Consider the following 25,831-nt stretch of genomic DNA (forward strand, 5'->3'; position numbering starts at 1 on the left):
AGTCAAAATTACCAGTGATTCAAGCTGAGCAATACAAGCGAAGTTCCCTGAAGCAGCTAACGCGGCGGGAAAAAAGGAACTGGGGAAAGAGCGGGAAGGCACGGGCCTTATAACGGGTGGGCGGAGTTACCGCCAAAAAGTTTCTATATGTTGCAAAGTTGTACTTTGCCCAGTGATTCTAGAAGTTTCCGAATAGCACTGCGCAGGCGCAGTAAAACCCATTTGTATGTATTTGCAGATGACCACTCGAAGAAATACTGTTACAGGTAATAGCACTGCGCAGGCGCAGTAAAACCCATTTGTATGATTCGTAGAGACCACGAAGAAGAAAGGCAAGATATGAATTTAATGAATGAATGAAAGAATGCATAAAGATATCAATACTATTCTTAAGCTTTTCCACCAGTAGCCTCTGCTTGTCTCACTGCAATCCCAGCTCACTGACCAACTTACCAAATGGGACAATAATGGGGCAAGTGATGCTGTAAGCCATGATGACTGTAAAAACACACAATGTCCAAGCGTACATTACTCCAAACTCAAATTGAAATGCTTGTTGCTACAAGGAAATAAAATATTCATATTAAGCACTGCCAAGGACTAAACTGTGTCATTTATTCTCTCTAATACAATGATATCTCCTGTTGTTTTTAAAATGATCCCTGGCCCATTCAAAACACTGGGCTTTGGAGACATTTACCAGCACAGGTCACATTCAAGCTGTGTAACATACATATTTGCACAGACCCAGAAATTAAAATAAAGGAAGGCCAATTTCTTGATTTGTTTAACTGACAGCACAGAATCATGCTATGGAATTAAATGAAAAGAGTAAATATGTAATTTAGCAGTCTCAAATTTTGAAGTGATTGGGTGAGAAGATTCAGTATGCTTCCTCATATACAAGTGAAGTTGCAGTCTTTGATGTGATGCCTACTGAAAATTGTTTCAGCTAAAACAGGCTAACAGTGCTACATTCGAAGGCCACCAGCCAAAAATGAAAGGGGATTTAAAATACTGAGGTGTAAGGATAACATAACATAAAATGTCCTTATGTGATAGAAAGCTGTTATACCTGTTTGACATTTTTTCTCTCTGCAGCAGATTTGGCCAGAAACATACGAATGGTATATAACATGAGGCCTGGCAAACGTACTAGTTCCATCCCATTGCCAATAAAAGATGATGCAATCACATAGTTCACAAAAAAAGCTCCTTGGTCAGGGAGAAAGACACACCTGCAGTAAGTTTAAAAAGAGTAAAGAAGAAGGTAGGCAACAAACTCCAGACCTTCTGCTCAATTCTTCCCAAATGGTGAACATTCTTCTCTGCTTCTTAAGTGCACGCTTCCTCTGTCCTACACATTGCACAAATCTTTTGAAATACATGTTTTAGTAAGGAGCTCTTATGATATCTCTGTTAATAATGTGTATAAACATGAATGAGACAATAAGATGATGGAGAACTAGGTCTGTTTAGCCTTTAGATGAAAAAATTAAGGAGAAATAAAATAGCAGTTTTCAAATATCTCAATTGCTGTCATGAATAAAATGAACATGACCTGTTTTATCTTGCTTTAAAAGGCAGAACTAGAATCCAAGAATTTTCATTATGATATATTAAAAAGAAAACATAGATGAAACTTCCCAACAGCATGAACTGTTCAGCAGCAGAACAAACTGACTTGGAAGATAATAGACTTTCCTTTAGTGGAGGTATTTAAGCAGAGTTTGGATAGGCATCTGTTGAGGATGCTGTAGATGCTGCACTAAGTACATGTCCTACAAGATCCATTTTCAGACTGTCCCTCTAATTTCATCTATAACTATAGACATCCACTTCAACATACAGCTAAACTTAAATTACAACACAATGTAATCATATTTCTCAAGTTTTTAGAGTTTAAAACTATACTTGCCAAGGGTAAGCAAATTATTTATTTGTAAGATCGCATACAACAAACTTACATATCCTGGGTCAGAGAACAAAAGGTTAAAAGGTGACTTTAAGATACTTACTCTAATCTAATTCTAGATTCAGTTGCTTTGTCAAACACCCAACGAAAGAAGAAATCCAGACTAGAAGAAATATTATTTATTAGTCTTCCCAATACTCAACAACATAAAGCAAGAGAACAAAACAACCATAAACATATCCAAAATAATTTAATAATCTGATTTTCAGTTTTCAATATTAAATCTTCAAGACAGAGAGAATTTTGTTTGTTTCATAATCAAAATGGACATTTCACAGAAGATCTGAGAGAGGAATTAACTATTGTTAGTTCCAACTAGAGCAGACTGACTCAGATCAATGGGATCTGTCCAGGAACTGACTCACCATTCAACAATTAATTGAATGGATTTATTTTAGTCAGACTAACAACAGGTTTCAAGCCCCAAACCTGTTGTTAAAAAGAAAACATAACCTAATTCAAAAGCAGCTATGGATGGCTCAGTGTTTACTGGAATAGTGATGCTTGGATAAACAAGGTTTACCTCTTTCAACCATTGGTAAGATTTCCTCAGTCATTCTTTGAAGTTGCCTCACTGGCCTATGTTCCTTTCTCCAACTGATATTAGCAGTAGCAGTGACGGGGGGGGGGAGTATTTGGACTTGGAAAACGTGATGGGAGAAAGGATGTTTGGATTAAAATCCTCACTCTTATTGCCTTAAAAGTTATAAAGAAAAACTAAATTATGATCAGACCTGTTGTGTCATGTCTGGCTTGGCTTTAAGTTTCACTGAACACAAGTAATTTAAAAAAAAATCTTCTCATTACAGAAAGGATAAAAGCAAGCAATCTGTTTGGCACAACAAGTATTACAGTATATCAGAGTTTTTAACACTTCTATTGTGAACTGCCCTCGAGTCAACCTTGACTCATGGCAGCATATCTGTATATATAGATACAGCCATATAGTGCCTTGCAGAAGTGTTCATCCTCCTTTGATTTTTCCATAAGTGAATAAAAAGATAGCACTTCTTAGTTGTGTACGTATTCACTCTAAGTCAACACCTGATAGAAACACCAAGGATGTCAACACCAAGTACCAGTTAGTTTTTGTAAGCTTAAGTTTTGTGCCACAATGAAAACATATTGAACCTTCACAGTGCTGAGTACCTTGTGTACATCAAGTGGAAACAATGCCAATTAAATCCATTTCAGTTTCAGGTTGTAAGAAAACAAAATGTTGAAAAGTCAGAAGGGCTGAATATTTCTACAAAGCACTTTGTGTATTAAAATCTCTATTTGATCATAGCTAGAACAGTAGGGTTCTAAGTACTCTTTACCTTGTCAAACCAAGTGAAGGCAGAATTAACACCATGAAGATCAAAAACGTGAACACTTTATGCATCATTATTCTATTTTCACTAGATCTATTTTTTAAAAAAAAGGAAGGTTATTATTGTCAAAACATGGTTTTTAGTCTTCTATCTTTCCACCTAACATTTTGGGAAAAACTACATTCAAAACGCTAAAAACAAGGAAGTGACTTCATGTCAATTACCTAGTCAACATTAAAAATTCCACCAAGCTACCAACACGGATAATACCATTCGAGAGAATAGTTACAGCAAGTCCACCTGAAAACATACAGCACTTCTCTACATGCTTCCATAAGACAAACACAAAATCGAACTGGAATCTACCATATATACTTGACTATAAGTCGACCTAATGTATAAGTCAAGGGCAGGTTTTAGGGCCAAAATTGTGGATTTTGATATGACTCGTGGATAAGTCGAAGATAAAACTTAGGGGCAAGTAACAAAGTAAAATGGCTTGGGCCCAGGGTACTTGGAGGACTGTCTCTCCCCATATAATCTGCCCCACACACTCAGAACATCCGGGACAAATTTGTTGGAGGTCCCTAGGTCAAACTTTGCACGGACCTCACAGAGGGCTTTTGCCATCGCTGCCCCTTCACTTTGGAACAAGCTCCCTGTAGAGCTTCGCTCCGCCGCCTCACTAGATATTTTCAAGAAAAATCTGAAAACGTATCTATTTCGGTTGGCCTTCCCACCTTAGTTAAATTGTTTATTTTCCTGCCCCTTATTTTTTTCCCTTTCAACCCCAGACCATTGTAAATTAATCTCTCTTTCCCTTTGCCCTTCACATGAGTATTTTATTGATTTCCTGTTCCTGTTCCTTGTAGTAATGCTTTTAACTTTTATATTGAATTTTTATCTTGTATTGTAATGTTTTAAATTTTGTAAGCCGCCTTGATCATAACTATGGAAAGGCGGGGTAAAAATAAAATTTATTATTATTATTATTATTAAAGGATCAAAAGGATGGTGCAAAGGATCACAATGGCGAACAACTTACAAAATTCCAGCATAGATCATAACTGTTTGTGTGTACCCTAAAGGCTGGATGGATGAGAGAGTAGAGGGTGGTCAGTGCTTCCAGGACAGATTGTACTCCCACCTTTCACCAGGGAATGTGTTTTTTAATATATATAGAGGAGTTAAAATACAGTACTTACATTGCCCCATGGATAAGTCAGCCTAGGTTTTTTTTGGGTCAATTTTTTGACTAAAATTTTTAGACTTATACATGAGTATATACAGTATATCAAACAAAACAATATCACATATTACACTTTATTAACTGGACTGCCTAGGAAGAAGCCACAACCTTACAATTTAAAAGAAAATTTTGTTCATTTACAAGGTAATGTCTCGAAAGAATTTGTCCCCTCCACTTCTACCTTCTATCAAATTTCTCTTGGTATTCTCTCTTCCTTCAAAAGAATTTTGAAAATTTTAAGCAGTAAAAAATGAACAACAACAAAAACCTTACTTTTTCCAATGTGATTCAAATAGTGTTGAGTAATACACGATATTTGGTAGTAAAGCTGAAAAGGACCACAGAAGGACTGTTGGGAAGAACTGGCTAATAACAGGGTTCTGGGGAAAGAGGGGGGAAAAGAGAGAAATGTAGTCTAGTTTTGTGTAGCTAAGTTGAATGTAACAAAGCTGAAAGTATTTCTGTTATATTTGTTGTTGTTTTTAAATAGCTCAAGAATTATAGTCTGAGTTGTGGAAAGAATGCTGAAATATTGTCCAGAATTTGCCAAGACACCCAAGCTTTCATTTACAAGGCCACAGATTAGGATAAAGCAAGGATTTCTGAATAATAACTACAATTATTGGGAAAGATCCTCTAAAGCAAGGGTAGACAACTTACAACTAGGTGCCCTCAAGACATATGGACCTACAGTACCAATAATTTTCATCCAGCTGTACTGGGTAAAGCTGCTGATAACTGGCCATAAAAAAATACAGTGGACCCTTGTTATATGCTAGGGTTTGGTTCCAAGATCCCCTGCATATAACAAAATCCATGTATGCTCAAGTCCCATTAAATATAATGACATAGCAAAATGGTGTCCCTTATAAAAAATGGAAAATCAAGGTTTGATATTTGAAATTTATACTTTTTTTAACATTTTAAAACCGTGGATGCTTGAATCCATGTATAAAAAATCCATGTATAAGAAGGGCTGAATGTACTTTGACAATGTCAAGTTGCCTAAACCTGGCCTAATGGGTATATTTATTAAACCTACACAATTTTCAACCCATTTATAACTTTCTAGCTTTGTACACAACTACAACAAAAATTAAAGGCAAGAACAAGACTATAGTTGTTATCCAGTTTTAGTTTATATGGTAATAATTTCTCATTGAGGAATAGAGAACAGATTATGTAACTGAGATACAATGGACTACTCACATTAAGATAATGAATAGGCTTGGTTACATTGAACTTGTCCATTGTTGTGATAATGATGGAAGGCGTTGTCAGGAAAAAGAGCGCAACAAAAAGGAGCAAATTGATGCAGAACCACCAAAACCACCACTTTATGCCTTGAACTGAGAGATTATTCCTGCCAGCCAAGAATAGACATTGCTCTATAAATATTTATATATGACAATATTGATATTACTAGATGATATGTTTTCTTTAACAGGTCTATCACTCTTCTCTCCCCTCCCATCAGCAACCTAGGAAACACAGAACCTTGACTGAGAAAAGTCAGCAAGCTAACATTTATTGAAGAATCCTGCTTGGGGCATTAGACTCTTCAGGGGAGGAACAATTTACCAAGGGAGAGAAAAAGGAATTTACAAGTGCAAATTTACAAGCATCTAGGTAACTCCCTTAAAAGAAGAGGAAAATCACAATTCTCTAATAAAAACAGATTTGTACTATCCTGCTTCCCTCCTATTTGGCTGAGCTGAATTAAATCTCATGTGCTTATGGGTAAAATATCCATCAGTTCAACTGTTGCTCTTTAAACAAGCCTCTGCTTTGGATGCAAGACACAAGCATTGTGTGAATCAGGGCCACAGGTTCCCTTAAAAAATGTCACAGTACTTTATAAATTGCTTCAAAGTAATTTATATTTTCAGTGGAGACACTGATGGGAGTGGTTTAAGACTTCATTAACAGAACTGCCCACAGATTTCAAGTTATGGAATTAAATGAAATCTCTCTCCACCAGCCTATGACATACTTTTTAGTCCCAAACACACATACTCATCACTTTCTACTGGCTCCTGTATAAAAGCACACACATACATACACACAACTGTGTATACAACAGTCAATAGAAAATTATGTTCTGGAAGCACAACAAATGCAACTTCATACTTTAATTCCTTTCAGGCATGATATAAGGAAAAACATCAGAAAAAATTACCAACAAATATCCTCTGGATTGGTAGCATATGAAACATTCCATCTTGAGATGCAGAGTTCTTTGCTATGGGCTGATGGCTGAGGCTCTCCTTTACACTTATAGCCTTGACATTTACAGGCATTGAAATCTTTAATAACGCTGCAGCAAAATAAAATAAATTTAACTCTTAATGTTTGGAAGTACTCAGTTATCACAATTATCACGAAGATCTAGGGGTAGTCGTGTTGGCCATATAGCAAATCCTATAACAGCCAAACAACAATGTCTTTATTGGCCATCCAAAATGCACAATTACATGTTATAAGCTTTCAAAGTCATACTGGCTTCTTCATCAGACAACAGGAGAAAAAAATGAAGATGTTAGTCACAGGCCTGCATTTTCCTTTTCTAGTCTTAGTTCAGATGGTAGGGAGGACTATCTGCAGGCTGGCACCTCCCCCTTTGGACATGCAGTCACAGGCAGATTTTCAAAGTCAAGGAAATTTAGTATCCATTTGCAATTCAAGGAAGATGTTGGAATCCAGCATGTTTCTATGATTCTATGTCTTCTTCCTTTGTGAAACCACAAGCTCCTATGTAGGTAGAGAACACTGAATTTCTCAAGAGGTCTTCAGTGTTCTCTACCTACAAACATACCTAATTCATTATTCTCTACCTACATAGGAGCCTGTGTCTTCACAAAGGAAGGACACATGCTGGATTCCAAGGAAACATCTTCCTTGAATTACAAATGGACACTACATTTTCTTGACTTTGAAAATCTACCTGTGACCACATGCCAAAAGGGGAAGATTCCAGCCTGTAAATAGCCTTTCCTACCATCTGAACTAAGACTAGAAACAGAAAATGCAGGCCTATGACTAACGTCTTCATTTTTTTCCTCCTGTTTGCCTGATGAAGAAGCCAGTGTGACTTCAAAAGCTTGCAACATGTAAATTGTGCATTTTGGTTTTCCCCATAAAGGTATCATTGTTTGGATGTTATAGGAATTATAAGGAAGAGTAGTCAGATCTGATCAAAGCAATCTATATATCCTTCAATATGATTTAGCAGTCAAATTTGCTTTTTAGAGTAAAATTGTGTAAACAAAGAACAAGTTATATTTGAATTACAAGTTACATTATGCTGCCCATACAAGAGGAAATCATGAATTGCTCCAGCATGTAAATAATGATGGATTTGTGTTCTATGTAAAATCATTCAGTGTTGGCTGTGATATTGAATTAAAGAACAAGCACTTACTGTGTTGCCATGGATTTCTCCAGGAATGTTATAAAAGCCACCCCCAATGGCTTATTATAGATGTTCTCCTTCTCTTTCAAATATTCTTCCAAATATTTATCGCTAACACTTTTGTAGTAGTCTATAGCATCTTCCTGTTGGACATCAGACTGCTATTACAAATCAGTGTTGAGCTGTGTATATACTGTAGTCGTTTAAACATTCCCCACCATTCTTTTTTGACAGTATCAAACAATCTGTTATTAGAACTTGACAGAACTATTCCAGATCTTATCTGGAAATATGATCAATTTGAAATGACTCTAGTTTAATAAGAAAAATAGATTTTACTGGTATCAAAATGCCAACAATGTAGCTTAAGCAGAAAAACTATTGGGAGTACATTGACTCTCATAATATTAGCAGACAACAAAATAGAAACACAGAGAAAGAGAGAGAGAGAGAGTATAACCTAATATAGCTTTTAAAAAAACAACAGTTCAAAGAAGACAATCAATGTTGCAAGTTATGATAGCATTAATTTCTATAATCAAGATTAAACCAAGTTGGTAAAGTGCTAATCTTCTCTATTTCCAGGGAAAGAAGTACAACAGATGCTTGCACTCCACTGCAATAGTTTTGCTTTTGTACATACAAGAATATACAGTGGGCCCTCCTTATCTTCAGACTTGCCATCCACTGATAACAAGCCCCTGGTTGTCCCCAATGGCGGTATGTACACATGGCTGCGTCACTATTGGGGATAGCCCAGTTGTTCCAAATGGCAGCACAACTGCGTGTACATGCTGTCATTAGGAACAGCTTTGGCAGTCCCGCTGACCATGGGGGCCATGGAGGCTGGCAGTAGGTGCCCCATTCCTGTGGTACCCTCCACCTGCCCTCCACCTGCTAGCACCCCGGGAGGCAGGTTGGGGGCTCCTCATGGGTTGCAAACACCAAAGGACAGAGGGAAGGTATGAGGCCAGACCAGCAGGATCCTCAGTGGAGAGGAGGATGAGAGGGGTTGTCTCCGTGCCCCTGCCTACACAGAAGATGCCCAGGAGGTGGGGGACTTCAGTTAATCCCCAATTGTTTGGGGACAATGGGTGTTTACCTGAAGTCCTGTTGTCCCTAATGGCAGGGCAGCTGCGTGCATATGCCACCACTGGGAACAACAGGGGCTGTCCCTAATGGTAGAATCATAGAGTTGGAAGAGACTGCAAGGGCCATCCAGTCCAACCCCCTGCCATGCAGAAAATCTCAATCAAAGCATCCCCGACAGATGGCCATCCAGCCTCTGTTTAAAGACCTCTAAGGAAGGAGACTCCACTACTCTCCGAGGGAGTGTGTTTCACTGTCGAACAGCCTTTACTGTCAGGAAGTTCCTAATGTTGAGGTGGAATCTCTTCTCCTGTAGTTTGCATCCATTGTTCCGGGTCCTGTTCTCTGGAGCAGCAGAAAACAAGCTTGCTCCCTCCTGAATATGACATCCCTTCAAATATTTAAATAAGACTATCATATCACCTCTTAACCTTCTCTTCTCCAGGCGGAACATCCCCAGCTCCCTTAGTCGTTCCTCATAAGTCATGGCTTCTAGACCCTTCACCATTTTAGTCGCTCTCCTTTGGACATGCTCCAGTTTCTCCACATCCTTTTTGAATTATGGTGCCCAGAACTGGACACAATATTCTAGGTGGGGCCTGACCAGAGCAGAATAGAGTGGCACTATTACTTCCCTTGATGTAGACACTATACTTCTATTGATGCAGCCTAAAATCGCATTGGCCTTGTTAGCTGCCACGTCACACTGTTGACTCATGTTCAACTTGTGGTCTACTTGGACTGCCAGATCCCTTTCACACGTAGTTTCATTCAGCCAGGTGTCACCCATCCTATATCTGTGCATTTCATTTTTCCGCCCTAAGTGCAGTATCTTACATTTCTCAGTGTTAAATTTCATTTTGTTAGTTTTGGCCCAGCTTTCTAGTCTATTCAGGTCATTTTGAATTTTGGTCCTGTCCTCTGGAGTATTAGCGATTCCCCCTAATTTGGTGTCATCTGCAAATTTGATAAGTATGCCCCCAATTTTGTCCTCCAAGTCATTGATAAAGATGTTGAATAGCACTGGGCCCAGGACAGAGCCCTGTGGGACCCCACTGGTCACTTCTCTCTAGGATGAAAAAGAGCCATTGTTGAGCACCCTTTGGGTTCGGCCAGTCAACCAATTAAAATTCCATGTTGCTTGTCTAGCCCACATTTTACAAGCTTGTTTTCAAGAATGTCATGGGGAACTTTGTCAAAGACCTTACTAAAATCAAGATATACTATATCCACAGCATTCCCTTCATCTAACAAGCTGGTAATTTTATCAAAGAAAGAGATTAGATTTGTCTGGCATGACTTGTTTCTCCGAAACCCGTGTTGACTTTTTGTGATTATGGAGTTGCCTTCTAAATGTTCACAGACTCTCCATTTAATGATCTGCTCTAGAATCTTTCCTGGTATTGATGTCAGACTAAATGGACGATAATTGTTGGGATCCTCTTTCTTCCCCTTTTTGAAGATGGGGACAACGTTTGCCCTCCTCCAGTCTGCTGGCACTTCTCCTGTTCTCCAGGAGTTCTCAAAGATTATTGCCAATGGCTTCGATATTACATTTGCCAATTCTTTTAATACCCTTGGACCCTTGACTATATAAGAAAAATTAAAAATTTGCACACCATTAGGCGCATGCCTCTCCCAACCTTCCGTAGAATTAGGCCTCTAGCTCCTCCAACAGCAGCAGCCCAAAGTTTAGATCTCACCAAGCACAAGGACAAAGAAGACCAGCCTTTCCTCCTTGGAGAAATGAACTAGAATTCCTCTTCCAGCCTTCTGTAGAATTAGGCTTCTAGCTCCTCCCACAGCAGCAGCCCAAAGTTTATAAGTTTAAATGTTAAAGTTGTATTTCTTCCTTCCTTGTAGAAAAATACTGTTATGATAAAATATGAAGGAAGTATACAGTTTTTGGTATATGTTTATGAAAGCATAATTGAACAGAATGGCTAATCTCAGGCTATCTGAATATAACCACTGGTAAACTTTTGTATATACTTTATTGCTCGTGCACCAGAATGACCAGACCACTATACTTTACATAATTATCCTCTCACATTTGCAGGGGTTAGGGGCACAGCCCTGCACTGTGAAATTGGGAAAAAAAAACATGACTATGAATAAATATAAATAAAAATCAAGAATGTAATTAAAAAAAACCTGAGAGAAAACTTTTTATGTACTCCAGTGTGATGTCTGGAAGAAGTTGACCACAGAATTGCACTAGAGCTCCTAGAGATTTGTAAAAAGACCATATTAATTAAATCTGTGGATCATCAGATCCATGAAAGGAAAAACAGTGAATATGGGGAGCCAACTGTACTTTATACAAAGCAGTGATAAGCCTAATCAGCTAATAAAATTAGATTTTCTGAATCTTTTTGTACTTTCCTGTCATATCTGCCCTCCTGATTTCTGAGGATACTTTCTATATGGGTAGTTTTAAAAAGTTTTTTTCATTTACATATTTCATTTCTTCCTCAGCTATCAATTGCCCTGAGGTTCAGTGCCTTATTTCCTTTGCACCTTAAAAAATTACATTTAACTACTAACTTATGAGGGACCCAATTCACCCTAATTGATATTAACAATAACATTAAATTACCAAATGCCTGGAATGGTACCATAAATTATGGTATGGTGTCATAAATTTAGTTTTAAAGGGATTAGAGGCTTACTTAGAATAGATATTTTTCTTTTTTTACCCTCCTTTTTCCTGTAGAATGAGACCTTGCTATCCATGAGGGATCCGTTCTGGACCCTCCTCCGCAGATACAAAATCCGCAGATACTTAAGTCCCATTGTCCCAAGTGGCCACATGGCTGCACCACCTGAAATGCACAGATATAGGATGGGAGACACCTGGCTTAATGAAACTACATGTGAAAGGGGTCTGGGAGTCCAAGTAGACCACAAATTGAACATGAGTCAACAGTGTGATGTGGCAGCTAAAAAGGCCAATGCAATTTTAGGCTGCATCAATAAAAGTATAGTGTCTAGATCAAGGGAAGTAATACTGCCACTCTATTCTGCTCTCATCAGGCCCCACCGGGAATATTGTGTCCAGTTCTGGGCACCACAATTCAAACTACAGGAGAAGAGATTCCACCTCAACATTAGGTGATATGATAGCACTGTTTAAATATTTGAAGGGATGTCATATTGAGGAGGGAGCAAGCGCCAGAGACTAGGACCTGGAACAATGGATGCAAGCTACAGCAAAAGAGATTCCACCTCAACATTAGGAGGAACTTCCTGACAGTAAAGGCTGTTCGACAGTGGAATAAACTCCCTCGGCGTCTAGTGGAGTCTCTCTCCTTAGAGTCTTTAAACAGAGGCCTTAGTTCACAATCATTATCTTGCATACATACAGACAACTGAATTTAAAATCAAGGAATCTCTTAACCAAGAATAGTTACCATAAATTAAATACTTCAGAGCATGCTAATTAAGATGTATTGTAACATTGTACATAAAGAATTACTGACTGAATACCAGTTCACATGCATGTGTGCTGCCGTGCCCCATGCAAAGTGGAATAAGCCAAAAATGTTATTTGTTTTGTTTTTCTTGTATATATGAATGTATAATAATAATAATAATAATAATAATAATAATAATAATAATAGATTTATTTCTAGCCCACCCAATCACGAAGAATCCGGTTTAACAATACAGTTAAAAAATCAAACCCTAGACCTACCACAAGTGTTTGTACATTGTAGATGATTTGTATGTGGTTTTTTAATCAATAAAAATATATATTTTTAAAAATGCCATTCCAATACGGAAGTATTAAAATTTTGTTTAAACAACCTTTTTCAATTTGATCACAGTTGAGCTACAATTGTAGTTATCGTTAGATAATCTCTTCTATGTTCATTAAATCCTCAATTTTGAGAGGAGGCCCAAAGAAAGCAGTCTTGTTCTTCTTTGCAAAATTTCTATTCTATAAGTATTTTAAACAACTGCTAAAATATAAAGTTTAAGCTGGGAAAGAAAGGGATCTGCTTTAGCTGATCCTACTCTAGCTATGTGCCTACCTACAACAGGCAAGGTAAACAGAAGCAGCCTCCAGAATCCCTTACTGACCATGCACAAACAGCAAAACAGAGAAAAAAGTGGGAAATAAAACATCCTGCTTCAATAGCTGCTTCTAGCATTTTTTTTAAAAAAAGGGAGAAAAAATAAACCATAGTTCTGTATGCTTTCCAAACCAAAATGGAAATCCTAAGAAAAGTGGATTCTGGTGAAAGAGAAAAAGTGAATTTTGGAAGAAACCATCATGTTCGCGAGAAGCTTCAAAAACAAATTTGTTTACTTATGATCTGGTTGGTTCATTTCATGGTTCATTTCACATGTGCATATTATTAGTTTCGGATAAAAAGCTTGTTGAAACACATTGAACTGCTCTTCTGTGATGTAGGAATATATCTCTATTAGTTTCATGTTACAGCGCGCCTGCGCCATATGCGGGCGCGCCATACGCGGCCTTGAGCATATGCGCTCAAGCTGCGGGGCGCACGCGGGGCGGAAGTGGCGGTGCGTCCTATGCAATTGAATGGGCGCGCGCGCCTGTTGCACCCCACGCACTCCCGCGCCACTGTGCCACCGCGCACGAGCCCCATTGTTTCCAATGGGGCTCGAGCACAGGCGGAATTCGCCTTACGCGGCGGGATCCGGAACGGATCCCCCGCGTAAGGCAAGGATGGACTGTATTTCTGCCACTGGTTGCAAATTTTCTCTGACATAGTAATACCCAGGAATACTTCTACTATGTTAACTGATGTATAGCTGCAATGTTCTAAAGTTTTAGCCAAGCAATTCAACAGCCTCTTACCTTTTCACAACCTCTGAGGTCGCAACAGCAGAATTGGCCACATAGTCTTGTGTTTATGGAAATTCGTTGACCAAACTTCTCAAACATTTCTGTATAATAATCCACACTTTTCTCTGCCTTTTTTCTGGGTACCAAGAGAGATTTTTATGAAACAGCATCACAATCATTATCCTTAGCTATTTTTTCCAAGCACGAGTAACAGATTAGCCAAAATAGAGGTGTAATATGTAATGTTTTCAAGCCAAATATTACAGGTTGAATTATCTAATAAATCTACAGAAGTGTCATTTTTAAGCTTTGCAGATCAGCAAACCACAGTCAAAACTAATTAGAAAAGAAATCTTATAGAAGCATACTTTCAATGCGTTGGACAAATAAGTGTTTTTATTTTATTGTATTAAAATTATATGATAGGTTCACTTTATTCTGCCCCACCCCTACCCAAGGAGCTTAAGGAGGTACTAACGGCAACCTCCCAGAGGATGTTCTCTGCTGCCGCTCCCAGACTATGGAATGCCTTGCCGGAGGAGATCCGTCAAATGACCAGCCTAGACAGCTTCAAAAAAGCTGTCAAGACAGATCTCTTCTGGCAGACCTTCCCAGAATAGTTCAATCTAATTTCTCTACTCTCCCTACTTTATGTAACCACTGCCTCTTCTAGAAAATTGCTGTCATCTGAACAGGTTTAATTTTAAAATTGTATTGTATTTAATCCTGTTTCAAAGCCGGGGGAGGTAAATTTATTTATTGAAAGTATGTGTTATTCCAACATATTCTAGTCATGTAAGCTGTCTTGATTGCTGCAGCAGAAAGGTGGGGTATAAGAATAAGGTTTATTTATTTATTATTTATTGTTTACATGTGTAGGATCATCTCATTGCACCCTCATTACATTCCACTAAAAGTGGCAATAGCAACATTTGAAGTATCCAAGGAGTAGTATGTCTACCAGCAGCAGATAAAACTAAAAGAGGCAGTAGTTACCCAGGTGAAGAAGCCTCCCTCTACAAGAGATAAACATTTGGATGCTACTGCAGTCATTTCATTCTTGTCATGGTCCAAAGATTCAGAACCAGAATCTCCAAGGACGGGGAGAACATCTAAGATCGGGGAGGGAAATCTATATAAATGTTTATCTCCCCAAGTAACACATCTGTTTTGTTCCATTTTAAAATGCATTGTAAGTTGCTTCATGATAGTAGAGTGTGTGTGTGTAGGTGCCTTCTAGTTGCCTGTCAACCTCTGGTGACCCCATGAATTTCATACAATTTTTTTTGGCAAAGAATACTCAGAGGTGGTTTTGCCGGTTTCTTCCTCTGAAACATAGCCTACAGCACCTGATATTTCTTGGCAGTTTCCCATCCACATACTAACTAGGGCTGACCCTGCTTAGCTTCCAAATAAGGCATAAATATTCCAAACAAAAACAAACAAAGGGTTAGGGTGAAATAACTAGGCCGAGGTAAATCAGTGAGCTTCTTAACTGACAAGAGGTTTGAACTAGTGTCTTACAAAACCCAGTGTAGATTTTATCACAAACAGATTAACTAGCAATCAGGATCCAAGAACCAAATTGATGGTTCTTGTCCACTGAAAGTTATATGGTATACAGCTATTCAATGACTAAGGTAATTCTACTACAAAAAATGCATCTAATGTATTCAGTCTACTATGAAAATCATAGCACCACAGGAACTAAGGTAACACAATTTCCACTTAACACCCAAAAATTACATGGAACTCTATTCTGCCAGCTGTGGACATGATCTCCTCCCACAAAATATGTTCATTGTGGTTGATTAAAATTACTTTGCTGAACATAAAACATACTAGCATGTCATGTGTGACTCTATAGGTCAGAAATCATGTTAGTGTTGACAAAGATGGCAAAATCAACATATTATTTATAATCATGTCCAACACAGGGATCTTTTCATAGCCAACATATTTCTCAACTAAGTTAGTGTGACTTCATCAAGATATTATTCATACAAATACCTCTCTCTGTACAGATAGGTGAGGAGGGATACATCGTAACAGAATTGAACATCTTGGACATGGCAGGTTGGATATGCTGCACTGCGAAAGAGCAAAGTAGGCAGATTACAGACTACAAGAAGACAAAGATCCTTGGAGTTTCTTCAAATTATTTATCAGAGCCCACTCCAACACTGAACTGAGAGGATTCACTCCATCACTAATATCAAAAATAATATAAAAAACTAAATCTGAAAAAAACAAAACATGTTTAAAATTGCCTAAGCAATATTGCTGCTTGAGTACAAGACTATTAGACAAATCACTACAGCACAAGTCACAGCACTACAGGTAACACAAATCTGTCTCTACTTGTACAACAGACTACATAGATATTCTACGCCAAGTTTTCAATCAATTTCTGCAAAGCTCCCCCTGCTTGGCCCCCAAAATCCAGTCGTTATTACAGTTCTTCTTAAGTCCATGGGTCACCAGGACTAGATCTGTTCTGAAAAGAGGAACCTAACGGCTTATCCCTTCACTGCGATCTTAAACATAACAGGTGGGACAAACACCCAATTCAGCTTCTACTTTGAGAGTAAAACAGGATGAAACAGATGCACAAATTTGGAAAACATTTTTAAAGAAAAAATTTTCTGCAAGTATAATTACAATATATCTTTTTGAATGCCCTTAAAGAGTTACATATATATTTAAAGGAATGTAAATTGCAAAACTTTTTCATTAGGAAAGAAGTTTAGTCATTTTTTAAAAACTTACAGAAAGTGGTCTTCAATACATGATATCTGGGCATTTTTGGGAAGGCCAGTTATGAACAATGTGCGTTTCACCTACACAACAACAACAACAACAAAAGATTCTCAGAAATATTGAACCATAGAAGCCAGACAGAATTATATATGTGTGTGCATGCGCATGTGTATGTTTCTATTTAGGTCTTCGGTCAGGCAGACAGTCTAAAGATTACATAAACATTTCATGTCTCTAAGTATATGAAATGACTAAAAGGTTAAAAATGGAACATTTAACATATATATGATCATATTTTTTAAAAAATAAGATAGCAGCAGACAAAACCCAAGCTATTGTTGTGATGGTCAAATTCAGCCTTGATTAGATAATGTGTTTCCTTAGCTGGCCACTGTAATACTAATTCAAAACAAAGGAGGTTATCTACCAATTCAACAGCCTTTGCTTTTTAAAAGATGGCTTTTTTCTGTGGGCAAATGGATCACAGCCATTCAGTTATCGCACAAGTAACTGGATGACATCCCATGACCTAACAAACCACAATTGGGTCTGGAAATATTGCCCTCAATTTTAATTTGCTTCCAGACACCACAGAGATGGACACCACAGCACTAAATATTCATAAAGGCAATATTTCCTTCCCTCACTCTAAACAGACTACTAACAGACTACTAATGGTATCCTATTTTTCATACTACTTTGCTTTTCAACTCCCAGATCAACAAAACACAGGTGTAGATGCACTGTTTGCAAAGAGGTTGGCTTTTCACAAATATTCTCTCCTATTCTGGTTTTGGCACAATTTCATATAATAAACATTAAAAAAAATATATAGACACTTACAATACTTTCTTCTTTGTACTTGATGGATCTAGCATGATGTCTCATAAAGACAACTGTCAAGATCAGGTAAATAACAGCAAAAATTGTGTGCAGCCAGAGAAGATTGTTACTATGGGACATTAAAAGTCAGAAGATTCAGAATTCTAGAAGTGACATGACTAGCCCATAACATTTACCAACATTACTATTCAATATATGATTGTTAAATAGACAACAAGACAGGAAAATATGCATAATGCTGGCTGTTTTACCTTTTTTTACAACTTTTTGTGTAACTATATTAAACATATTTTAAGAATCTAAAGGTAGCTGTTCACCGCTATGATCTTTGGAATAGCGGTATATAAATAAAACAAATTATTATTATTATCATTATTATTATTATTTGCCAACCTTAAACAGAATTATAAAGCAAACTCAGCAAGTCTCACATATTGTTTGTGTCTCAGCTTGTGCCTCTGTCTAGGATTTGGAAATTGACATTTTACCCCTCAGTTACTCAACTCATGCCATTCAGCAGTGCCCCCAAGTTTTGAAGGAAATATATGAGAGCTAAATGGAGGAGAAAAGTCAGGATCTGCTATGCCTCTTTGCTATGCCTCGTTGCATATATACTAAAATGGAGCTAACTCAATGTCTGTATTTTTAGCAAAATTACTGATCAGTATCTGTAGATACTGAGAGAGGCAGAATCAAGAAACTATGCCATAATTAACATGGTCACAATTCTGGGCACATGGAATTTGCTTTTTCTTAAACCACAGACTCCCAATAATATTCATTTTGAACAATGCTTTCAAGAATGCCAGGTTATGTTTCCTGGTTTACCTAAGCTTAGACTTCTTTGTAAAACAATATTCCTTTTCATATTACAACAGAATTAGATATTGTGCCTTTTAGATCCATTGATACCTAGTAAAATAAATGCTTATGCATCTAGTTAAAACTAAAATTCATTCAGAGGTCCCTGAACAAGAATATCTAGCTGCCAGTCAATTCAGCTATTTTCTTTCCACAAAAATTATCTGCTGGTAACATCAACAACTAGGTGGAAACCTTCTTCTTCATGGTCTCTGTGAATCACACAAATGGGTAAGACTAGCAAGCAGTAGTCACAGGAGGAGGGAGTGTCATGACACCACACAACATGTCAGTAAACCAAATAACATGCTTTATTAAACAGGAGAAGGACCTGAACTTGAAAGGCAAAGACACTCACTGAAAACCAGGTCTCAGCACTGCCCTCCCAAAACCTGCATCATTGCATGACCTGGACTCCAGCTTATAATGACAAATGAAAGTCAAAGGCTGGGACCAGACAGTTTGCAAATATCCTCCAAAGGCACTCCTGTCAGAAATGCAGTGGAGGCTGTTACCGCCCTGGTGGAATGCACTCCAATTCAAGCGGGGGAGTCTTCCCTGAGAGTTTGTAAGCAAGATGTATTGCTGAAACAACTGCTGAACAGTGACAGGTAGTCCCAACCTCGAATCCAAGTAACACACTAACAGTTTCTCATTTCAATGTGAATTTGAGGTTTTGTCCACATAGAGAGCCAGTGGCCTCCTGACATCGAGAGAGTCTTCCCTGAGAGTTTGTAAGCAAGATGTATTGCTGAAACAACTGCTGAACAGTGACAGGTAGTCCCAACCTCGAATCCAAGTAACACACTAACAGTTTCTCATTTCAATGTGAATTTGAGGTTTTGTCCACATAGAGAGCCAGTGGCCTCCTGACATCGAGAGAGTGCAGAACATGCTTGGTATGGGAGGTCAGGTTCAGCACAAACGTAGGCAGTACAATGTCCTGACTGATGTGGAAAGCCGACACCAAAGGTGATATTGAGTCGAAGAACAACTTTGTCCCTGTGGAACTGAAGGTAGGGCTGGTGCACATGAAGAGCACAAAGTTCTCCAGCTCATCTGGCAGAGATGATGGCAACAAGGAAAGCTGTCTTCCAGGTAAGTAACCAGAGATCAGTTGTAGCCAAATGTTCGAATAGTTTCTTGGACAGGTAGGAGAGAACCAATTTGAGACTCCATGCCAGCATCAGTACCAAAGTGGTGGGATGGAAATTGCTGAACCCTTTGGGGAACTTCTTAACCAACGGGTGTCTGAAGAACAATGTATGATTCTCAAACTGGTATCGAGAACAAGCAAGATAGCACTTCAAAGAAGAAGGGAAGAGAACTCCATCCGCCAATGACATGGGAAGAGCCAGAACATGTGGTACTTCAACCCTACAGGGAAATACATACAGTACTTGTTACCCAAGAATGCCCAAAACTTAGTCCATTTCAGATGGTAAGATTTCTGAATCGAGGGCTCCTGTGCAGCCTGCATGACATCATGTACAGATTCAGGCAATGAATTCAAGGTCAAATTCTCCATGCAACCAGATGCAAAGTTTCGAGGTCTGGATGTTGAACCTGACTCATGTGCAGAGTGAGGAGATCTGGTCAGAGCAGCAACTGATGATACTCCTTGCGTGCTAGGTAGAGGAGAGGAGCAAACCACAGCTGCCTTGGCCATCATGGAACAATGAGGATGGCATCTGTCCAATCAAGCCTCATCTTTGTTGTAACCTTGGTGATGAGGAAGGATGGTGGAGAAGCGTACACAAGCTTTCCCGTCCACTCGGAAGGCACAGCCTCAAGAGCCCCAAATCCAGCTCCTGGAACATAATCATGGACAAGTTGAGGTGGCTCATGAAGAGGTCGATCTGTGGAGAACCACGCCAACAAAACAACATCCGAACCACATCAGAATAGAGCATCCATTCGTGGGATGAATCCAATAACCAACTGAGCTTATCTACAAGGTCATTCTCTTCGCCAGGGTGGCAAACCAGTCCCCCTTTCGTAAAGGTGGGAGAGTAATATAAGAGTAATAATACAAGACCGCCTGTACACAATGGAGGAATTCAGGTGATGCACCAATCTCAGATTTGAATAGTCAGTTCAAGCAATGTCTGAGACCTTGTCCCTCCTTGTACATGATGTTCCTGTTGTCCGCAAGCAGTGGAACCTTTCCATTTCGAAGGAGGGTTTTGAAGACTCCCAGTTCCTTTTCCACAGCCAGAAACTCAAGAGCATTGCTTTGAAGAGTCGACTCCAGAGTGGACCACTTTCCTTGTACAGTGAGTCCCTCAGAACAAGCTCCCCTGTTGCCAATCCAGCATGGCTCCAATGAACCTGACTTCTTGGGATGGAGACAGGTTGGATTTGGCTGTGTTGACAATCAGCCTGAGAGGGTCCAGGAGAGACAGGGTGTCATCAATATCTCAAACCAGAGCTTCCCTAGAAGGAGACATGAACAGCCAATCATCCAAATAGGGGAGGAGAGTGATACTCTTTTGATGAAGAAAGGCAGCCACCACAGCCATGCACTTTGTGAAGACTCTGGGAGCCATAGCAGAACTCGAAATTGCAAGAGTGGCCAGCCCACAGCAAAGGGCAAGAACTGCTTGTGGTAATCCCAGGTTCCTATGTGGAAATAGGTGTCCTTGAGGTCTAGGGTGGCAAACCAGTCCCCCTTTTGTAAAAGTGGGAGGATCAACATGAGAGTCACCATACAAGATTGCCTGTACGAGATGTAGGAATTCAGGTGATGCAAGTCCCAAATGGGTCGGAAGCCTCCATCCCTTTTCGATATGATGAACTATTGGGAGAAAAAGCAATGTCAGCCCTGAGAGACTAGAATGGGATCAATAGCGCCCTTCATCAAAAGTGTGTGCACTTCGTCAAATAAGGTGTCTAAAGGTGTCTGTAAGACGCAAAGTTCCAGTCAGGGAAACATCTTCTAATTCAAGGGCATAGCCTCAGAAGATGATGTTGAACACCCATGAATTGGTAGTTCTTAAGGCCCATGAGTTGGCATAATGGGATAGTCTGTCTCCAAAGAGCAATACAGGATTGCTAGTGCATGGGGTAGATTAGTCAAAGGTGTTCCTTGACCAGGTCAGCATCCTTTCTCTTGAAAGACTGCTGAAATCAAGCCTGTCCCAACTGATGCTTTACCGAAGAGGAATATGACTGTGACTCGTATCTTTGCTTCTTGATGCAAGGTGGGGGGGGGGGGGGGGGAATTAAAAGATCAACCCAGGCTGTAAGAGGAACATTGCCACTCATACCAACATCTTGGGGTGAAACAGGAAGACAATGACATGCCATGTTACTTAGCTGTCGTCTTCATTTTGTATTTAAAAGTCCAGTTTCTCATCCTTCCCTTTATTAAAGAAGCCAAAATGACTGAATGTCATGTCTTCAATTAAAGCTCGGGCCTGCGTGCAGAGCTCATAAGCATGCAACCAGGCATGACACCTCAGAGCCACCAAACCTGCCAACACTTTCAAAGCATAATCAGCTGCATGATCCGTCAAACTGATCTGCTGTGCTCCCAGAGAGTGATCCTCCGATTGTAAAGCATGGGCTAACCTTTTCTCCTCACCAGGAAATTTGTCAAAAAAGGGGTAAACACTCTCTCCCAAAGATTCTACTGGTATGCTCCCAAACATGAAGAATAGTTGGCCACATGCAGGCTCAAGGTAGCAGCAGAATAAAATTTCTTGGTTATGCTGTCCGATTTTTGACCTTCTTTTGTCAGTTGGGCTGGAGGAATTGTGAGCCTCCACAATCACAGGGTTGTGATTAGTGTGTTCAAAAAGCAAATCCAAAGGTATGAGCTGGTAAAGGTTCTTGATCTTATGAGAGATCGGAGGCATAATGGACGGTGTCGTCCAGGAGCATTTGACAATCCTTGACAATGAAGGCAGGAGCGGGATTGATGCTGGTGTCAGTACTTTAGACTGAATCCGCTCATAGATTGGATCCAAGGGATCAGTCTGTCCAGGAAAGCTGCCAATGGGGAAACTGATAAGACTCAGACAGGCAAATGCAAACAAGTGCAAAGCTTAGCATCAGCAAGGAAGCAATTCTAAGAGCACAGTACCAGTCCAATGTCCAATAGAGCAAAACCAGAAGCCAGTCCAGAGTCCAGGGTTCCAGAGAGCAGATCAGCAAAGCCAGTCCAGGGTCAAGAGTTCCAGAGAGCAGGTCAGCGAGTCCAGTCCAAGGTCAAGAGTTCTAGGTCAATCCAAGGTCTAGAAAGTACGGTCCGGCAACAAAGTCCGAGGGAGTCAGAGAGAGAAGCTTTTGCCAGGGAATGCAGATAGGCTCTGACAGAGAAACTTGATGTCTCATAGCTGTTTATAGTAGCCCAGTACTTAATCAAACCTGCTTAGTGATTACTGAGCATTTCTGATTTAACCTCCGGGATCGCCTGAGGCACACCCTTTCTGTCCTTCTTTGGCTGAAGGTAGGTACCTGCTCATCCTGCTCCTCTATGTCTCCCAGGCCTGGAATCTCTGCTGGGGGGAGGCTGGACTGCTGAGGCACACACTCTGCTGGAGATGGCAAATCCAAGCTAGGGCCTGACTCAGCCGACTCTGTTGAAGCTGGCAGGGCAGAGCTGGGGCCTGGCTCAGACTCAGGTTTGACTTGCACCTGGGGAACTAACTCATCCTCCGAGTCCTCAGCCTGGCTGACCATGACACAGTCTCACGGTGAACCACCTCATAGGTGAATGAGACCATTCAGTTCATGCAGTCAGTACCGATTGTAGGGCAACTGATCTGACCATATAACCCACAAGGAAGGTCACAGATGTAATGGTGATAAGGCACCTCAAAGCCATCTGTGGCAGGAAGCAAATAGCAGCCATCACTCAATGTAATATGAACTCTATGAGCTCACAAACCCGAACTGGGATGTATCCTGGGGCATAACAAGAATGAGGCTCTATTTTATAAGCAACTAGAAACTGCTCAGTATCGAGAGTGTACATCGGGTTCAGAACGCCAAGGAGACCTTTCATGATATTGAGGTGAAAGAGATTGAGAAGACGTTGAATGAGATAATCAATCCAACACCCTGCGAGGTGGAGATGGAATTCTCTCAGGCGTGGGGAGTGAAGACACAACCTGAGAGATCACCTCTCAAGGAAGCAGAGAGGCCTGAAGATGAGAGGCCACACGAATTGGAGATTCCACATTCTCATCTTTGGAAGCAGAAATTTGGAAGCACTTCCACCACTTGGAGAGAGGTCTCAAGAGAAAACAGCTTCGAAACTGAGGCAGGTTCATGGTGTTTGGGCTCATGTGGAGCAGCAGATGCAAAGGCCTTACTAGACTCAGACTGAGGGCCTTCCTCAGAAGAATGTTTGGATTGCTTCTTTTTCCTCTTTTTTGACACCCCAGCACAGTGGGTCGAAACAATCTAAGTCAGGAAGGATTGTCCTGGAGTCAACAAGATGTCACCCCAGCTCCAGAGGGAGCTGCAGCACCCTTATCCAGTAGAACCTTGACATCTAGACTCAGTACTGAGCGTTTCTTCTTTTTCGATTATGAGTGCTCCTTGTCGGGTTTGACATGGTGCTTTGAAGTCGAATCGGTATTGACACAATGCCAAGAAGATTCCTTGGACTTGGTCCATCTGGTGGCCTCACGATGTTATTCCTTGGTCAAACGAGAAGATTTACCCACAGAGGTAGAACTCAGAGGAGCTAACACCGTGGCAGATGGGGGCACAGAGGGTTTCAGGGCACGTTTGTACAGGAACACCCTCAACCCAGGCTCCCAATTTTTCATTGCCTGAAGAATAAAGGCTTTGCAGTGGACATTGTGCTCTCTGCCCAGCCAACGAAGCCATCAGGAAAGACCATCCCAGTCTGGGAATTTAGTCCCACACTCACTGCACCTCTTGAAGTCAACACCACAATATTGTCGTCAAATAGTTCCGAGTCAAAACCATAAAATCTTCACCAAATCTAATAGTATTATGCAAGAGAATGATCAAAACAGTCCAAAGTCAAAAATCCGCTAGGTTCTGGAGGGAAACTGAAAGCAATTCTGAGAACAAAGTTCCTTTGGTGCTGCTAGTGTGGCGGATGAAAAGGAACTGAGGTAAATGAGCGGGAATGCTAGGGGTTTGATAAGAGGTGGTCAGAGTTACCGCCAAAAATCTGCCTAGCGATTCCAGAAGGTTCCAAATATTTCTGCGCAAGCACAGGAAGACCTATTTGTGTGATTCACAGAGACCACAAAAAAGAACAAATAATTTAACTTGAATCTATTCCAAATCAATGAGTATGTCTACGTGTATAAAAATGCTGTACTGCTACCACAACTTGTTTCTGCATGCCTAACCATCATACTGTATTCTAACCTATAACAATGAAAGATATCTTCAAATGGTAAATTTAAGGAAAACTCATATGAGAAATTCTATGTACCCAATAACATAGTGTAATACCCTGATGATTACTTACCCAGTTTCCAGGTTTGCTATAGTAGTTCTTCCAAAACTGTAAGGGTCTTTATCTGAGAAGATGAAACACATATTATGTGCATGCACTATTAATTCATTCATTTGCAAATAACAAAATACTTCCACAAAAATAAATAATTAATATTCATGTATGTTATTTTGCATGAGCTTTTGTGGAAATAAACTCACTTATTTGGATGCAGTTTGTCGTTAACTGCCCTCAAGTCAACTTCAACTATGGCGACCCTATGGATGAGACATCTCCAAACCCCCTGGTCTCAACCTCTCTGCTCAGGTCCTACAGGCCCAGACCCGTGTACTCCTGGATCAAGTCTAAACATCTAGCATGTGATCTTCCTCTCTTTCTACTGCCTTCCATCTTTCCTAGCAGCATTGTCTTTTCTAATTATTTGTTTTTCCTCATGATACAGTCAAAGTATGACAGCCTCAATTTAGTCATCTTGGCTTCCACAGAGTGTTCAGGTTTAACCCATTTTAGAACCCATTTCTTTTTCTTTTTGGTCATCTATGGTATTCCCAGTACTTTTCTCCAGCACTACATCCAAAATGAATATATTTTCTTTTTATTACTGTTCAGCTCTCAACTTCATACATGATGATGGGGAATACAATGGTTTGGACTATCCTCTCTTTAGTGTTTGGAGTTATGTCTTGACACTTTATCATCTTGTCCAGTTCTTTCAGTACAAATGCAGTGTGTACAGAGTGATAATAAATATTAGGTATAAATTATATTTATACAGTTGTGGGAGTGGGATGGAATTGCTTTATGATGCACTACATAAATTAACACAAGCATCCTGTCTACTATAACAAAAGGAATCTTCTCAGAGAAGATTTTGAAACCAGCAAAACTGACTTTTGGTAACAAAGTAAAGATCTGAAAGATCCATATCATCTTTCACAGGTGATATGGACAAGGGTCATGATTTGCATTCTTCTGGATCCTATTACATCCCATGCAACAATAAAAAAAAAACAGTTTTAAAGATGCTGCTACATTCCTCCCATACCCCCTCCCTTT

General features: G+C 39.7%; 1 protein-coding gene across 3 annotated transcripts in view; it reads right to left on the reverse strand.

Moving 5' to 3' along the window:
• Positions 1 to 25,831, reverse strand: part of LOC149310668 (mechanosensitive cation channel TMEM63A-like) — a 63,680-nt gene that overhangs the window by 14,336 nt on the left and 23,513 nt on the right. For all 3 annotated transcript variants that reach the window (XM_089529426.1, XM_089529425.1, XM_089529427.1), the window contains 13 exons: positions 24,788 to 24,839; positions 17,464 to 17,572; positions 16,630 to 16,700; positions 15,871 to 15,951; positions 13,873 to 13,996; positions 7,959 to 8,092; positions 6,717 to 6,854; positions 5,747 to 5,900; positions 4,811 to 4,917; positions 3,295 to 3,381; positions 2,019 to 2,078; positions 1,076 to 1,238; positions 454 to 559 (listed from right to left, as the gene is read on the reverse strand). In XM_089529426.1, coding sequence (XP_089385552.1) covers positions 454 to 559; positions 1,076 to 1,238; positions 2,019 to 2,078; positions 3,295 to 3,381; positions 4,811 to 4,917; positions 5,747 to 5,900; positions 6,717 to 6,854; positions 7,959 to 8,092; positions 13,873 to 13,996; positions 15,871 to 15,951; positions 16,630 to 16,700; positions 17,464 to 17,572; positions 24,788 to 24,839 — 1,386 coding nt within the window. The remainder of the gene's footprint in view (positions 1 to 453; positions 560 to 1,075; positions 1,239 to 2,018; positions 2,079 to 3,294; positions 3,382 to 4,810; positions 4,918 to 5,746; positions 5,901 to 6,716; positions 6,855 to 7,958; positions 8,093 to 13,872; positions 13,997 to 15,870; positions 15,952 to 16,629; positions 16,701 to 17,463; positions 17,573 to 24,787; positions 24,840 to 25,831) is intronic.

The sequence above is a fragment of the Sceloporus occidentalis genome, unplaced genomic scaffold (assembly GCF_023333645.1).
Source record: "Sceloporus occidentalis isolate IW3139 unplaced genomic scaffold, rSceOcc1.0.p SCAF_6, whole genome shotgun sequence".
Lineage (NCBI taxonomy): Eukaryota > Metazoa > Chordata > Lepidosauria > Squamata > Phrynosomatidae > Sceloporus > Sceloporus occidentalis.